This window comes from Anas platyrhynchos, chromosome 5 (genome assembly GCF_047663525.1).
Source record: "Anas platyrhynchos isolate ZD024472 breed Pekin duck chromosome 5, IASCAAS_PekinDuck_T2T, whole genome shotgun sequence".
In the NCBI taxonomy this organism is placed as follows: domain Eukaryota; kingdom Metazoa; phylum Chordata; class Aves; order Anseriformes; family Anatidae; genus Anas; species Anas platyrhynchos.
The window spans coordinates 41,416,943-41,435,469 of NC_092591.1; the positions used below are offsets into that span (position 1 = coordinate 41,416,943).

General features: G+C 32.5%; 1 protein-coding gene across 3 annotated transcripts in view; it reads left to right on the plus strand.

The window, feature by feature from the left end:
* DPH6 (diphthamine biosynthesis 6) overlaps positions 1–18,527 on the plus strand; it is a 196,472-nt gene that overhangs the window by 39,339 nt on the left and 138,606 nt on the right. For all 3 annotated transcript variants that reach the window (XM_072038918.1, XM_027458247.3, XM_027458245.3), the window contains exons 4-5: positions 10,309–10,382; positions 12,091–12,209. In XM_072038918.1, coding sequence (XP_071895019.1) covers positions 10,309–10,382; positions 12,091–12,209 — 193 coding nt within the window. The remainder of the gene's footprint in view (positions 1–10,308; positions 10,383–12,090; positions 12,210–18,527) is intronic.

Consider the following 18,527-nt stretch of genomic DNA (forward strand, 5'->3'; position numbering starts at 1 on the left):
ATACTATCTCCTTGTTATTTAAGTTATCTCCTACTGTTATTCAAAATTAATTTGATTTTTATGTGAGTTAAGCTAAGGTGTTAAGCTAACTAACTGAAGTTCTTAATAGAACTGTTTACACAGGGGTTTAATGCATTCACGTTACATTACATTCATTTCCACCTCTGTTTTTGGATACTTCTTCCTAAGCAATGAAGCCATGTTCTCTCATGTCTCTGAGCAGAAGACAGAAAAGTCCAAGATGATGTGTATATAATTTGCAAGTTCATGAGATTCCTAGCTAATTTAGAGAATGCTACTGTAGAGTAATAGAGTCCAGATTTTTTTGCATTCTTTTTAAAATAAATAAATAAATAAACCATCTATGTGATGACATACTTCTTTGCTCCTCTTAAAGAGATGTTTCTGCATATATGGACCTCAGAAATGAATGCAGGAGGATTTTCCCCCAGGTTTTGTTAAATTAGGATCACATCATCTGTGGGCTGCCTATTCCATGACTTGACTGCTGCAATAGAGACGAAACTTTTTGTATATATTCAGTCTGCATGTGTCAATTTGAACCTCTTGTCTGTCATCCTCCCATTATACAACACTGAAAAAAAAAACATCTCTGTCTTCTTGATGATGATCTCTTCAGTACTGGAAGGCTGCTTTTAGATGTTACCTGTTCTTCCAAGCTGTGCAAGACTGGTTCCCTCAGCTTCTCCACACAGGGCAGGCAATCCAGCCCTTTAAGCATTTTGGTGACCCTCTGTTGAACTTTCCACAGTTTATTTCTCTCTTGTTTTTGGGGGTTCCAAAAGTGGACTTAGTATTTTTTGGACACAGTAGATGTGGTTCAATGAGTGCTGAGCAGATGGGGATAAATAATCACTTTCCCATATCACCTACCTCTGTTCCTGCAATACCTGGCTATTTATAAATATTCTACTAAATTAAAATAGTAAATTTACTATTTCCTGGATATGAAGTCCTACGCTCCTTGGAAGTTCTGAATGCAATGAGAGCTTTCTGCTGATGGAACAATCTTAAAAATGCTCATGGAATTTTCACCTCTGGTTTTCAAAATAATATAGTTATAAACCTCAAGAGAGCAGCAATATCTATGTACCATGGAATAGATTAATTATAGACTTTTAATTGATCCCCACGGGGATAAAGAGGCCTGTTTTGAGGCTTAGGAGCAAGTGGACTCTTCTCATGATCATTTTTATCCGTTACATGGGTATTTCCATTACTGTCTTTGATTACTTGCACCTGCTTCTGACAAACATATCAAAGCTTACAAAAATCATAGACTGTATTTGAAATGAGTATATTTGGAGATTATAGAATGCTTTACAAATTACAAGAAAACTTATATTTAAGAATTTTCCACTCATAACTGCAGAAGCATAGAAGTCTGGTTACTAATGCATATATTGCCGCACAACTGCAGATATGTTGTGTTTTAATTTGAAATTTTGCAAATGGCAAAATTATGGTCACAGACATGACCTTAAGTTTTAATTTAAATGTGTGTAATGGTTTTTGGTTACTAATGCAAGCTTCAAGGAGGATATTAATTGCAAAGGGAATTTTACTTTGAGATAATCTATTTCTTAGTCTTAAAATAAACTATTGTGGCAAAGGCATAAAACAAATGTTTAAAAATAAAATATAGTTTAGCCATTCTTCAGCTACTTACTGTCTTAATAAATCTGCCATAAAACGTAAATTTTGGTGGATATTCTCCTATTTTTAAGAATGGGAGTGGTCAACTTTTCTTGCAGTACATGTAAACAGGCGTATAAAGACAGGTCTATCACTTTCTTTTTCTTTCTTTAGTACTCTTTTGACTGTTGTATGTGTTTTTTTTTTAAGATGTATAATATTTAGGTGGTGAATAGTTCTGTGCAGTTATATGCTTAGCAGTAACCTTTACTCATAATGTGATATTGTCTGTATGTCTTATTTTGTTCAGCTTTCTCTGGCACTGATGAAGCCTAAGGCTGCTGTTTCTTTGAGTTGCCGATGATTTTTTTATCTGATTAACTGACACATTTAGTTGAAATCAGACACAGCCCTTAGGCTGGGCATGGATTTAATTTAAAAAGTATCAAAGGTTTGCACTGTGTGCTGTTTAATCATCATGTTTATCAGGCAAAGAAAAATTACCGGAAGGACCGTAGGGAGAGGGTTATCTTAAGGAGCAGTAACTTGGGAAATTGATAATAACTCTGAGGTAATTTACTGTTAACTTTTACATTCATTAATATAACATTTCCCACTAATAATTACAGTGCATGTAATGTACTAATTAAATTGAAAACATTAGCACTAATTTTCTTTTTGCTGAACTCTGAGCGGGTCAGGTAAAGACATTAAAATGTGAAATTAAAGAAAATCTCTGTACTAATACCACTGCAATGAATATTTTACTTGCTACTGGAATACTTCTACCAGTATTGTGTGCTACAATTCATGTGTAGACATTTCCTCAAATTACTATCACTATTCTTAATTGAATTTCAGTTAGTGAAAAGAAAAGAAAAATAAAATCAAAAATGAAATCAGTGTGCTAGCATAGATTATTTCTACATTTCTGTTTTATTTAGCTTCAATTGCGAACTAGTTTATCAATATTATACATAGGCCTAACAGCTTGACATTAAGCATACTTATGGCACGTATGCTTTGGAGCTTTCACAAAATTGTTTATTTTATATATATAATTTTTTTTTCTGATTGAAAATATAGCTACAAGTAATTTATGATATGCAAAGAGCAGTAATTTTGACTTATGTTATTCATTAAGCTGTTTTAAAATATATGTAACTTCAAAACTATGAAGCTTTAGAAATAAATTGTGCATTTTAGTACACTTACAGTTGCAAAGATCTATTTGTTGTTCTAACACGATTGTTCATGAAGATTATTATTCATGAATGTTATAAATAGGAATAAATTAATGTCTATAACAAGAAATGTAATGGGAATGTAACTTCATTTATAGATAAACAGCTAATAATCTTTTGTATATAAAAGTGAGCTATACTGCTGATAAAAAATAATTTGATTATTTTTTAAACTTCATTTTGTATCTGCTTTTTATATGTGTAATTTTTGTAGTTTTGATGAAGAAATACAATTTTAAGTCATGGAAAATAAACAGTCATTACCATATATTTATATTTGTATTTCTGTTCTTTTAGTGCCTGGTTTTGTGTATACATTACATACTTAGTGATACAATGCTTTGTAACACAGTGAATTGTGCTGAATATAAATCCTTTCTGTGGTTCCCAAATATTCCAGGGAAGCAGTGATTTGTTTAACTTTCAACTAATATATTGCATTAGTGAGGTATTAGTAAAGTATTGCAAGCATCTCTTGAAGTAACAGAGCATTATGTTTTCTTTGGAAAGAAAAAGTCCATATTAATTTTCCTTTAACATTTTCCTGTTCTGTTACCTTTGTGATACAGCACCTAACAGCTTTCTTCCAGAATTTACCCAAATTGCCTTCCTTGATAATCCTTGATATTTAGCCTGCAGATGTCAGCCTGCTCTATCCATGCTTTGTTTCGTGAACATATTTGAATGGTGTCAATCCTGATCAGATTACATATTAAAAGGTGAAGTGTAGTACCTGATAGATGCCACTGTTAAATCTGGGATTTATTCTGTGCTAACTACAATCAGCTTTGGAGAAAACTGTATCTGTTTGCAAATTTTCCAATAACTCTTTCAATGCCAAGCAGTGAATCCAGTGAAGAACTTGTTCTGTGCAAGTGCTCTTTCTAGTGCCTGAAGTACTGAGCTAAGTATGCTGTGCAGCAACATTTTATTGTAAACTTTGTCTGGTTGAGGAATTTATGATAATTGTCACACTGTAGACTACCACATCCTTCTTTCTTTCAAATCTTTTCTTGAGTTTGTGCCATTCCAGCCTTGGTTTGTTGAAACATACAGAATAAGAGGATTGAATTTATTCAATTTTGTGGGATGTATATGAATTAACTAGTTCTCCCATTTCAAAGCATTTATTAAATGCATTCATATAGTGTTAAGTTTACCAGTATTAACTTGTTTCCCCTTGTGGTACCCACCATCTGGACAGTGATGGAAGTTTAAATTTGCAGAAAAACTAAATGAAAAGTGATGGTGGTGAATCCTGTCAAAAGTCTTCAAACTTGAGTGCTAACCAGAACTGAAATATGTCTTGAAATAATGCTAATTCAAAAGATCATTAAAAAGTATGTATTATTAAAGTAAATAAACTAGAATAATTACAGAATATATAGTAGATGAATATTTAAGTAAGTTTTAATATAGCTTGCCAGACAAGCAGACAATGACAATCTTCTGTTTTGTTACAAACTTCAAAATGTATTGTATACATATGTGTGTGTATATATATATGTATTTTTATGTGTATATTCATATATATGCACATCCACCCTTAAATTTATCATAGCTGCGTATAATTGGGGGAAGGGGGAACCACAATATCTGTGTTAACTACTCTGTATTTGAGTTTGATGTTTGGGTCATAGTTTCAGCAGTAGACTTATAGAAGCTTAGTGACAGTAAATATTTACATGCATTATAATGGCTTTTTTGACTCCTTTAAAACATTACAATTTTTAATTTGCATGAGATTTCTTACTGAATATCTTTGCTGTATATATTTCGTGAGAACTTGAAAAATTGAATTAGTTTAAAAAAATACCATGTTTATTACTCTGAGCTATATAAAAATACATTGGGCAACTCAGTTCCCATCCAAAAGGATGAAAAGGAAGGAGATTTCATAAATCCATATCTTTAAGAAAACATTAAATAAAAAGTCACACAGGTACTCATTTCACCATGTTTGTTTACTATGGGGACCACATCTTTCTTGGAAGTTTATGATATAGTTACTGTCCTCGTACATCTCTGATAGCACTTCTACCTCTGAGACATCTTCCCATTCCTAGGGAAGAAAGAGGATACATAATAGAAACTATTGTGGGAAAAACAGATTTGTAGTGCACTGTAATAAATATTAAAATTATAACAGTAAACATTATGTGCTTCGGTGAGGAAAGAGAAGTGTATGTGTTATATGGAAAATTAAATATTATACAACATATATATAATATACAATAATATATAACAATATATAATAATATATAAATATATTATGTATGATTATTATATATGATACATAAATACATATTTATGTGGCCATGGAGGTTAATCTATGTGTGAGGCAACATACAACCATGTGTTTGTATCAGATATTTCAAAAAGATTGCGTACTTTATGGCATAGTTTACCTCTGGTAACTTAACAGTGAACAATGGAAGTTGTAACTTAAATGGTATGTAGTGACTGGTTTTCCAGAATATCTGAACACATATGTTTTATTAGTTTGTTTTTATCAAGAAATAGATGCAAAATTCTGTATGAGTACAGTATGACTTTGCATTTGAATGAGAACTTATATAGGAACTTTCCTCAAGTGTCTGGAAAATATATACTGAAAGTACTTTCCCAAAGATTATTCTCCATCCAGCCATTATGACTGAAGACTTAATTTATGTATAATTTATTTTTGAAAGCAATAGTCAGGAAAGCCCCGAATATTTCAATTTAATCTATTAGCAAAAACAACAACAAAACACAATACACTTCTGTTATGTGTAAGAATTGATGGCAATACAAATGGTTGCTGGCAACACTTGTAAATTTAACTGTTCAAAATTATAGTAAGAATAAAAGTTCAGAGTAACTTTAAATTGTACTATAAGGCAGTTTCCTTCACAATATAATGATACTTCAGACAACAGACTGATGCAATAAAATAAAACGGTACTGTTAAGCAGTGACAATGTTGCAAATTTGCTTAATTGGTGAGCTACAAGCTCTTCTGCTTCTAAAAATTATTGCTGCTGCTACAACTCAATAAAACTTTTAAAATACATGCACTAAAACCGTATTTTTAAATTGTTACTTTTCTGCTGTGTCCTTAAATATAAATAATTTTGAAATGTTCCACTTCTGTTTATTTACTGTGAGACTATACGATCTCGGAGTTCAATTCTGTGAGAGTGACTACCATTTGCCAAAGGTAGTCACTCCCACAGTCAAAAAAAAAACAAACAACCAAAAAAAAAACTCCAAAACTTAGAGCTATAAAAGACAGGAAATCCAGGGCTACTGCAGGCACTATTTGCATTGCTACATTCTTTTTTCAAAAAGTTTAACTATGTCTTTGCATCTGCAGCAGGGAAAAGTCCTTTTTTTATAGAGTACGTTTGAAATGTAGTTGCTTTTAGTTCTCAATTATTAACAGACCATTTTTTTCTATAAGACATTCTGTTAATGAGGTATATATTATATACATCTCCTTCCCAAGACTTTTGAAAAACTACTTTTTAAACAAATCGTCTCTACACTTTATCATGAATAGTATGTCCAATAAATTATTTTTCACGAATTCTTTTTGAAATACCACACTGTTAGAATCCTTAACGCATTTTTAGGGCTGATCTTGAGGATGGACCTACAATCAGTAAAGTACTGGAATATTGAAGTTAAGTGATGTGATTTGATTCCTTTGATTCCTATTATTCTTCCAGTAAAAGATGATAGTGCTAATTGCAGCTGTGATGTCAGCCTGAGAGTAGGCATTTGCATGGATCAGAAGAGTCTTTGCATCACAATTAAGTATATAAGAAAATGTATGTTCTGTCTTTATCTTCCGACTATAACAAAAAAAAGGGCACTATCAAGTAAACACAGAGCTGCATATCTATAACATGAAATATGTAATACATAAATATAGTTAAATACGGTTATTATGACCATGAAAAAAAATTTTACCTCGTGAAATCCTGTAAATCAGAGTATGCAGAACTTAGTTTTAAAATCTTACGGAACTGTCATACTGTTAAGCTTGTCTTGAATGTTATGATAGATTCAGCCATAAAGGTCAACTCAAACAAGCAGTCATAAAATTTCATATTTTACTGTTACTATATGTGTATAAGGTCTTAATAGAATGTAAAATACTTGGAATTATATCAGACTGAAACTTCCTGTTGCACGTGGTTCTTTGTAAGAACAAGTTGATTGGTGTGGTAAGGGACTTGGGGGGTGGGGGGGTGATTGGATTAGTCAACTCTGTTTAGTAGATTACAAAACTAATATATTTACCTGCTGTTTGTAATGGAATAAACAAATAATAATCTGGAAATATCAGTAAGTAGACAATCTGAATAACTCTTCATTTTGCCTTTTCCCCCAGCTTTCGCCGGTGTTTATCATCATCATTGAGCCCAGTGTGTTCTATGAAGTAATATTTTCTGATTTTACAGATTACCATAGCTATAATGCCTGCAGTAGATGCCACATTGGTGGCAGTGCAGGAAACCTGCATACTTTTCACAGTGTCTGATATATTAGATGTGCTATATCATTTGTATTTTTATGCTGCCTTCCATGAAGCGGTATTAATGAAAAGGCATTTCAGTATTCAGTGTCTGTAAGACTGGGAGGCTGCACTGGGTTGATTGTAGGCGTACTTTGCAGGTTGTGCTTTTGTTTTGTATTTCCCTCGATCATTTGCTAACTGTTCTACCTTTCCCTTCCCACCAGCCCTAAGTCCCTAGCCTGTTTTGTGGTCACAGAAAAACAGATGGTTTTCTGCAGTGGTATTGTTTGTTTTTGTTTGTTTGTTTGTTTGTTTTGGGTGGGGGGATGTTCTACTCTTCTTTCTGCAGGAAGATACTTCTCTCCCTGTATAGGTGTTCAGTTTTCATATATATATACATACATACATATTTATCTATATACACTATCTGATAGTCTGGATGTACTCTACAGGAGTTGTCCCAGGTATGTTTGCAGTAGTAAGATAGAACTGCTGGCGTTCATGTGAACAACCAAGTACTAACCTGCTATCAATTGGTATTTCAAGGATTGGAGTTGGTGCACAGTTGCTTACTTTGGTCTCCAGAAGACATTTTACCAACCAATCCATATAAATAGACTTTGTGCAAGTTACTAATGTTATGAGGTGTGAGGGCAATCGACATCTTTAGTGTGATTCACTTTAAAGGCTCTTGCCTAAGTTTTGGCTGGATGTGGAGTAATGAGGTTAATGGCCATTAAATGTTGAAACTGTAGCTGCACAGTTTGTTTACTTTTCAGCTCTTTATCTGTCCTGGTTTAGGAATGGCATTGGTTCTTTATTTTATGCTGTCAGATAGGAAGAAGTAGATCCAACAGACGTACTGTTTCCATCTTTTGAATTTTCCATTTCACTGAGAAAATATATGATTGGTTATTTCTTTGTTGATAGCTTGTTTAGTAAGATAGAAAGTACTATAGTCATTGCTTTCCTTATTCATTTGGAGTTGTGAAGAACTCAAGATAGAGCTAAATATACACTCAGTCCAAGAGCTAGTGTTTATATTTTTACGATCTGTAGGAAAAAACAGCAGATTGAACTCTTGAAAAAGAGCAGTTCCATATTGAATAGTGCGGAACATAAGCAGTTTTTTGATTCCTGTTGTGATTCTTCATTCCTGTCATACAGCAAACCTATATATAAAAAGATCTTTCCTCCATTAGATTATCAAACAAGTTAATCCAATAATTCTAAAACAGATTATTTAATATTCTTTTGGACACCTTTATTCCGAATGGCTTTATTCACTGGCCTTAATATTTAATTCACTTAAAAGCTAACTGTGAATTTAAATGAACCTAATTAGTAATTCAGATTAATTTTCCTTAGGGTGCTAATACTGACAAATGTTTGAAAAAGAAAGAAAGAAAAAAAGATTTTTTGTGGAAGTAAGTTGACATTGTGTAGAGTGTTCAGAACACTTTGATATACATGTATCATCATGTTAAGTAAATTGAAAGGTCTAAGATTTATCTTTATTCTGAAAAGTGCTTTGAAACGTTATATAGAAGGCTTGAAAAGTAGAAGTAATGCTGACTGGAAGGTAATGATAATACAGGAAGTGGATAATGAACTAGTGACAGATAAGGTAAAATTATTTTTTATTGTTAGTTTAGGTCTGAATACGTGAGAAGCATCAAGCTGAATCCTGTATGACTTGGTATTAAATTTTGTGTTAAATGATATATCCATTAATGACATGTAGTAGTACATAAATGTGTACATAAATGTACATAAACAGTGATAAAATTATCAGATTACTGTAACTAGGAATTTTGATAAATACATTGACTCTTAAATTGGAAGTGTAGATGGATATCAATAAATTGGGAATTTGATTAGGCAACTATGAAATGAGAATTAATGGAAAAAGAAGAATATTGAGGAAGAAAATGTACCACAAAGATATAAAATGTTTTAGTTTTTCTCCCTTATAATATAATTATGTATAAAGCACCTTCAGCATCATTTTATCGATAATCTGAAGGTGAATTTTTAGTTCAGTATCATGGCAGGCAAAGACTGATTTGATTTCGAAATTCATATGTAGGTATTTAGTTAAAAAACTTTTGGTATGGTCTTTTTGGAAGCTTCATGAGGTTGCTGTCTAACAGAGCAGCTCCTGAAGGTGATTCTTTGTTAAGTTATGATCAACATTGGTTAAAAGAGCAAAACTATAACTAGAATGAATTTAAGGAAACAATGTAAATTCAGCATGTTGATTGGGACTCAAGTCACTTAAAAGGGCAAAAGCTCATGCTTTTCAATATTTTAAGTGTGTGCATTTTCACGTTTATTCTCAATGTGTTGAGAATAAATAGTGGTTGGATTAAATAACTGAAATAAAACAGGAATCCAAAGACAATGTCATGAAAAAACTTTTAGCAGAATTTGTAGGTAATGTTAAGTTCCTTGCAAATGTTCTCATTCTGGTGTATTTTGCTCTTGTGCTGTGTATTGTGATAGATGCTAACATTTTAACCTATGCTGATGATTTTATGTTAGTGATATTTATTTGTAGATATGGTGATAGCTGACATCTCAGTTACAGTGAAGAACTGCAAATAATTTTCAGGATTTCAGGAAAATGCTACACCAAGCTGTTAAGTCTGGTATTTTTTAGGTACGCTGACCATTTATTTTGTAGAATGGTACTTGGGTAGAATAGAGTACTCTGTTGGAGTCATAACCGTGTTATAAGTCAGCTGTGCTGCTCTTTTCTTTGTAAGATCTGCATTGCAGCCCATTCAGTTCCATGTACTGGGTACAGGGACAATGGTTTTTTCCTGGTTGATTCTTCTGTAGGTGTACTGAAAATATTGTGTAGGCCAGCATATATTGTTATTATTCCTTGTCTTTCAGGACAAAGAAGGAGTGGAGGCTGTATCTGTGGGAGCTATTCTTTCTGACTACCAGAGAGTTCGAGTTGAAGATGTGTAAGAAAATATTAATCTTTATTAACATAGATGTTCTGATACCTAATTAGTTCAGTTTGCTAACTTTTTTTTTTTTTCCCCTGGAACTATGTGTTTTGTATATAGTATTAGTAAAAATCCAGTAGAGAGTATACCAGATTTTTGGATTTTTTATTTTAGCAGGCAGCTAGGTACCACACTGCCATTCACTTGCTCTTCCTGCCCCAACAATGTGATGGTGAGAGAATCAAAAAAAAAAAAAGGTAAAACCTGTGGATTGAGATACACAAGATAGTTTAATAGGACAGAAAAAGAAGGGAAAATAACAATAATTGTGATAAAGGACTATATAAAACAAGTGATGCAGAATGCAATTGCTCTCCACCTACCGACCAGACCCCCAGCAGCACCTGCCCCTGCCCCATCCAACTCCCCAACCCGTTTTATCATTCAGCAAGATGCCATATGGTATGGAATATCCCTTTGGCCAGTCTGGGTCAGCTGTCCTGGTTCTGTCCTCTTCCAGCTTCAGGTGCACCCCCAGCCTCCTTGCTGGCTGCATGAGAAGCTGAAAAGTCCTTGACTTGTAAGCACTGTTCTGCAACAGCTAAAACATTCGTGTGTTATCAGCATTATTTTAATCCTAAATCCAAAACACAGCACCATAGCAGCTACTAGGAAGAAAATTGTCCCAGTCAAAACCTGGACACACAAACCATTCCAGTTGCTTGGACTCAGCTAATTTGTAGATAATGTTAGGCACCTAAATGAACTACTTCACATGCAGAGTTGTAAAATATTTCTCTTAATTTCACAACTGTGTGCCCTCAGTGAAAATACATGAAAATAATAGCAAAACTAGTCAGATTACACAGGTGGTAACTATGAATTTAGGTGTCAACATTAAACATCCATTTAAATACAAAATCTTGACACTAATACTAGTGAGAAATCCCATATATTAGACAAACAGTGTCAATTGTCAAATAAATGTATTTTTGAATCATTTGATCTAGGCCTATAGTTTTTAAATTTTTTTAATGTTTTTAAATTTTCCAGGATCTAAGCATTACACGTTTTATTGCCAACTGATGATACTTGACAATTTGCAGAACAGTTAACAATTGGTAGTGCAAATGAGTGATTCTCTACTATGATAATCAAGTGCTATACTGCTATACTTCAAATGCTAAGTATGATATTATCAAAACATAATTAAATTTACACTGTCAACTTTTTACTTTGTATCTCAAGCTACATACGTTTTTCCAAATTATTCTTTTCCTTGGGTATGGATCCAAATCAGTTTTGTTGAGTAACAAATTCAACATGTATTAGTGATATGTGCCATGGTTACCAGAGGAGTAACTGTTGCCTTAGCTGTGTTCATAAAAAGTGATCATTTCCTAAGGTGTTAATGGGTTTGCATCCCTAAAGGTTTACTTAAGTTCCCAGGCAAATCTGTTTACATCAATGTGTTGCATCTTATATACATGTAAGTGAACTGTAATCAGAACAAGATTACGGTGTCTTTTTTTTTTTTTTTTACTAATGTTAGAGATTACTATTCCTACATTTCAAGTTTTAAATTAAATATTTTAATTGAATTATAGAAGAAAATTACGTAATGATAGGAAATCATAGAAACTCACTTTCTTTAAATTTAAGTTAATCATGCTGTTTAAATGTATGTTGCTTGGCTTTCATCCTCTTTTATTTTGTTTTTAAGATGCAGAAGGCTTAGTCTTCAGCCTTTAGCTTATCTTTGGCGTCGAAAGCAGGAGATACTGCTTAAAGAAATGATATCATCTAACATTCAAGCCATAATCATAAAAGTAGCGGCTTTTGGTATGTATTCAATTATGTAATAATTTCTGCTAAAACTTGAGTGGGCAAGTCCACTACATAACAAAGAAAAACAGGAACTTTGTTCTATATTTTTGAATAAGAAATGTTAATATGAGCATGAAGAAAATTAAAACATAAAATTAAAAAATAAAAAATCATAAGGCCAAATAACAGTCATAATGTCTGAATCAGCCTATATACATTTCATTCTTTTCTCAGAGTGGACAAAGCTTTAAAGTAGCTGTAAAGTAATTCTTCATAGCATAGTTATTAAATTCCTTTTTCAATTTTATTTTTTTTCTGTTTTAGTTCTGATTTGCAGTGAAGATGCACACATAATTCAGTGGTTCACAGTATTGTCATTTATAGATGATGCAGACTGGTGACAATATTATAAAACAACCATGAAAGTTTTAATAGAAATATAACAAACTAACATTAAACAAGATGTAATTATATGAGACCAAAACATTTTGTATAAAAACACTTTGAATTCATGGAGCATATAGCAAACAGCAATAGTTTTTCATTTTCTTCTTTAAAGAAACAATTGTTTACAATGTAGTTTCTTTGTGCAGCAGATTAACGTTTTTTCATCATCAGGTATGTAATATGAGGTTTGTATAATGGAACAAATTAAAAGATTATCAGCTTGTTTATTGATTAAAGTTGAATTCAAGTGAAGTTTTATAGGAAATCTTACTGAATGACGTTTTATAACCATGAGAAGCATATAAACGGTATGATACATTCATTTCAGGCTCCTATGCAGTTTTTCATTTATGAGTATCATATGATATTTTAAGCATACATGTAAAACGTGACCAGAGTACCTCTTGTTTTTTGGGCTGACTGAAGATTTGTGGCCCATTGCACTGCAGAATGGCTAGTATAATGCTTTGGTGGCTAAAGCAGTATGTCTAAAAATGTGTTGCATAACCTTAGAAGTCTTATGGATGGCTTATTTGGGCAACTTACACATTAAATTCCTAATGTCTGTCCATCTTCTTTAAAGGACTGCTTTATTACAAAGTTATTTCTACTGAAATACTGACCAAGAATTGAATTATAATCCATTTACACTTAGGTGAATTCTATGACTTTAAAAAAATAATAATTTTTTATTTTTTTAAACCTGCTTCTCTTTAGGTGATACTGCTTCTGACCACTTTTTTGTATTATGGTTATGATAGCCTTGCTGTATTTTTCTCATAGCATCTATAGATTAGTGGGATTAGAATGATTAGAAATATGGTGTTCCCTCATTCACTTAGAGATAACAAGTGACATAAGATAATATTTGCCTGAATTCATGTAAAGCCAGTTACAAATACATAGGAGTCTTTTCTACATTACACTGTTGTTTGTTTGTTTGTTAGTTTTAATTGGAAAAAATAAACATTTTTTAAAGGAATTCAGTTTTCAGACCAGGTAAAGTATATCTATTTTAGGGAAAAAAAAATGCTTACGTTCCTTACGGCGGTGAAGAAAAAATGGATGTCTACAAGAATATGCAACATGCTTTATCCAATCAGAATTATTTTTCATTAAATGTAGGTTGTTTTCATTTATTTGTATAACTAAAGGGAAATAACCAGGAAAAACAAACAACAGCCCCAAAATGGAACAAGTAAATACTATTTAAAATATAGGTGGAGTATATTAAGGAAGCATATGATATAAATAATAGATGCAACTATTTCACAAGCAGATATCATTGCCTTATCCCTGAAGCAAGATAAGCTTTTCTTTTATATTCTGCAACCTTAAAAAAAAAAAAAAGGCTTAAAATGGACCAGTTAGTGCACAAAGAGTCCTTTGTTGGCTATTTGTTTAAGAAGCGAATACCATAAATACTTGTAGATAGCAATTAGATAGAAAATCACTGTGAGATTTTTTTTTTCCTTTTTATATTTTTGGCTACAGGTAAAAGAAAGATCTTATCAGAGTCAATTTCTCACCTGCCTCAGGCAAATGTAATTAGATGTAAGCAAATTTAATGGAGCTTGTGTGCTCTGGGGCCATTCTGTAATGCTTTAATAATTGCATGCCTTATTAAAGAGGATTTAAGGTATGAAGACTGTTTAACATATCAAGTGGCAAAGAAGCTAACATACAGTTTAACTTTTTGCCTTTTAGATTAATAATCAAAGCTAAACTGCAATGAAAATATTTAAAATAACAGATTTAATAGTCTGAAGGATGATGCATTAGATGGTACGTCCTACAGATGTTAATGCAAGAAGCAAATCTGTAACTTGAGCTTGACATTCATCAGCGCTGGCATAGTTGTACACCTGCCTTGTCCTGTTTTCCATTAACTCAGTGCTAGTATTGGCAAGGTAAAAGTCTGTCATTTTATGTAGAAAACACATAATTATGCAAGTAAATGAGCATTAGTTTATTTTCCTAAATCCACCATTACAAATTAATACCACAAACTTTGCCAGTGGCAACAGTTTTCTATCTCAGAGTAGTATGCTTTTCCAGATGGAATACCAATTGCTCTCACTTACATGCAAAAGAAGTATTGTTAGGAGGCCTTCCTCATGTGCCTTCTGTTGATCTATATGTAGATCAGCTTGCTTTCCTTTAGAGTGTATCTCTGTGGCTTTAATGCTGAGAGAAGAACATTCCATGATCTAACAGCAAATGTAAGGAATAAAAAAAAGAGTAATTCTTATGAATGTCTGTCTTCCGTGCCACCTTCCCGCTGCAGATGCCTGTGTGATGCATGCTTCTGTATTTGACATATATCTCTTCAGTGGAAATAACAGAAGGTTAGAATGAGGTTATTCAGTAACAGCTAAAGTAGAAACAGTTGTTACTGTCTTTATGTGCACCTGAAATTCCAGTATTCCATTGTTTGTGTGAGATTGTGCAGTATAGCATAACCATAAGATGTGTTTTTGATATCCTTGGTCTGTGGACACATTGTATGGGTTAGAGCAATAATTAACTTGTAGAGTCCACATATAACAGATTCAACTTTTAGGTAACTTTATGTACTGCTCTTAATTGTACCAGGTTCTGAAACAAATAACTTCTACTGCATCACGAAGTGTAATAACTTCAGTAGAAATTAAAAAAGGAGTAAGGTTTGGGAGGAATCTTAGGGTTTCTCACATCATGGTCTTCACTAAAAATTGAGAATCAAGTTTTACTTAGTTTTACTTTGCTTACATAATTAACTATACCTACACCTTGTTGAAAATTGACACTAAAACTTAAGTGCCATTACACATTTTGAAATACGACAACTTTCATTTCTGTAAATATAGTTGAAATTATTTTTGTTATGCTCGTAAGAGTAATTTGTTCTCAACAATTATATTTTCCTTGATGTTTTAAGAGGAATATTTACCTTCAGTAAGTTTTTATGAGGATAAGTGAACAGTGTTTACTTGAGAAACTGGGAGAAAAAAAATAAAAGCTTCTTCAGTGTTTCAATCAAAATCAGAACATAAATCTGATAATGGAATCTATGACAGTATTTACAACCTTTTTTCTTGATATTTTCTTTTTTTTTTTTTTACTTAATGTGAAAGACTTGTTTATCATAATTTGAATTGGAGCACAAAGCGGCAAAAAACATTTTTCAAATATCTCAAAAATTTTAATGACGATCAACTCTGTTACGAATAATGTATTCTGAAAAGTAGCCTTAAACTTTTATTAGAAAAATCATTCCTGAAAAAGGTTTAATTATTATCTTGTATACATATATGATAATTTCTAATGCATTTTTGTTACTGTACCTGTTCAGTTTACAGATTTGGCAAATGAAATTAATACCTAGCATGCACTTTTAGAAACGTTTTCTTATTAGTCTTTTCCCCCTTTTTCTAATCCTTGTTTCCTGACATGCCACTGTCATTGAACTTTCAAACAATGCTTCCAAAACTTAATTGCTCCTTTAGAGTATTGGCATTTTTGCCTTAGGCACGTTCCCTAATACATATGTCTGTGCCTTCATCATTCATGTTATTGACAATAAAAAGATGCCACATCTTTTTGTTCACCAGACATTGAATGAAAGGGCTTGAAATTTTGAAACCACAAAACCACAGGAGTAATTTTAGCTGAGGTTTGTTTGTTTGTTTGTTTGTTTGTTTGTTTTTTCATGAGGGAAAAACTTTAAGTGAAAAGTTTTGGAAATAATACGGAAAGAAAATATTCTTTGCATTTGGAATGTTGTATGCCCTCATATTTGTATATGAATGACAGATAACAATGTAAGATGAGGTTTCAGAAGGAGCTTTTAATACATGAGTTAAAATAAATGTTTTAAAATCATATGGTAAAGAAGAGATGAGTCTGCGACCGTTTGCATGAGTGGATCTAGAAATAAGAGATAAAATATGATTCCTTCTTTGCCATGTAGGCTAAAGATTGGCAAGACTGGGGAGAGTGTCGATATTTTCAGTAGTAAAAGATAACAAGAGTTAGAAGGAAGAGTGGGAAAGTGAATGTGCCTGAAAATACAAAGTAATTGAGAGTTGACTTTGAGTGCATTGCATTCTTAAGGAGATGTCAGAGACAGAGAAAATTGAAGAGAGACAGCTTTAGAGTGGAAGGATCACTTTGCAATTTGAGATCAGATCATCTAAAGAAATAGTGAAAAGGCAGAAATGGGCTAAGAATGGACTATTACGCTTTTAAAGTGAAAAAAAAAAGAAAGTATGGGTTCTAATGAAGGAGACAGGACAATAGTCAGAACTTCGAGTTGAAAAGTAGTGGAATAAAATGAGCTTAGGAAAAGGTGTCAAAAACAAAAATAAGCTTAACAGAATTAAAAGCAGAAGGGGGAGATGGTGTTTTGTTAAAACTCAAGTGTTACTTGCTGCTCTTTGATGGTTTGTAAGATTTAAGTTCTGAATTCACAATTACTATACAGATTTCTATGCTGAAACAAAGCTTAAGCTCAAACCCTTAAAGATGTGTGTGCGTACTTAGAGCCATAGATGTTTTGTTTTCCATGCCCCTACAAGTTCTAGTTTTAGGACAAGATTGTTTATTTTTGCTTTGTTATTATTAACATTCTTTATTTCTGATTTATTTCTGATTGTTTATTTCTGCTCTGACTTTTACCCTTTTGTGAGTGATCTACTGGTTTGTTCTGTCAGAAGTCTCTATTGATCTATTTGTCAGCTGTGACTTTTTTTTTTTAAAGATTTATAACGTCTGCATGGGGATGAACGTAATGACATGGACACAAATTTTAGCACTTGCACATGCCACAAAATCAAATTGTAATCCCTTAATCATGCTACTACTGTTCAAAGCACAGAAATACCAGAATCTTTTAACAGGGACAAAAAAGCACATCATTTTTAACCAAACTGAGGTGTTAGAATGGCTGAATTCTTTGAATGAAATAGATTAATAAACAAAAGGTGTCTTATACACTGGATCTAAAATAATTCTACTCAAAACATTTCAGGATTCCAAATTTAAATACTCTGAAAACAGATTTATAATGGGAAAGTCATATGTTTTAGCTGTATGAATGCAAAGTGTAATGTCTCTGAAGTCCATTGAAATTCCTGAGAGGAAATTGGTTGGGGCAGTATTTCTAGTGTGCTGAACCATTTGCTGTATGTGGTCTTGTTTTGAAAGATGAGAGGAAAAATGGATTTGAGAACAACAGTTTAATACTGTTTTTAAACAATTCTTCCACAATCTATTTTTAAACTATGGACATTTCCGAGTTGTACAAGTATCTGAAAATATTGTACTGTTATTTGATGAAACAATACAAAATTTGTTCAAAGACTTATTGAGGTTTCTCTTACTGAAATGGTAGAGCTAAACTGCTTTGAATTCTGGATGTAACTAGATACAAATAACTTTGATGTTAAGAAATCACAAGGCATTACAGATAAAATTTACATGGCCTGGTATGAGTTACAGAGCCTTTTACTTCTTGGAATTCTAAAATTTGATGACAGCAGAGTAACCTAGTTTAGAAAACAGGAAGATTAACCATGATCCTTAATAAATTGTACTGGGAACAGTTGGTTGCTAGAACCAACCTTCAAGGTTAACTTCTAACTTTACCACTAACCTTGCAGATTCCATCCCAGTACTATTTCCACACTGGTTAAATTATCCCAATAAAATAGAAGAAGGCACACGATGATACTGCATGATTTTTGCTCTTTTATACAATAAATTTAAAGTATATTCACCTTAAATCTTTTAAAGGTGGGGCTAATAACCAGTAGGTATTTTCTTTCCTTCATTTTTATATGAAAATTTTGCAGCTTTTACTTTTTTTTTTTTTTTGATGTTTTGGAAATGGAAATTCATGGCCTC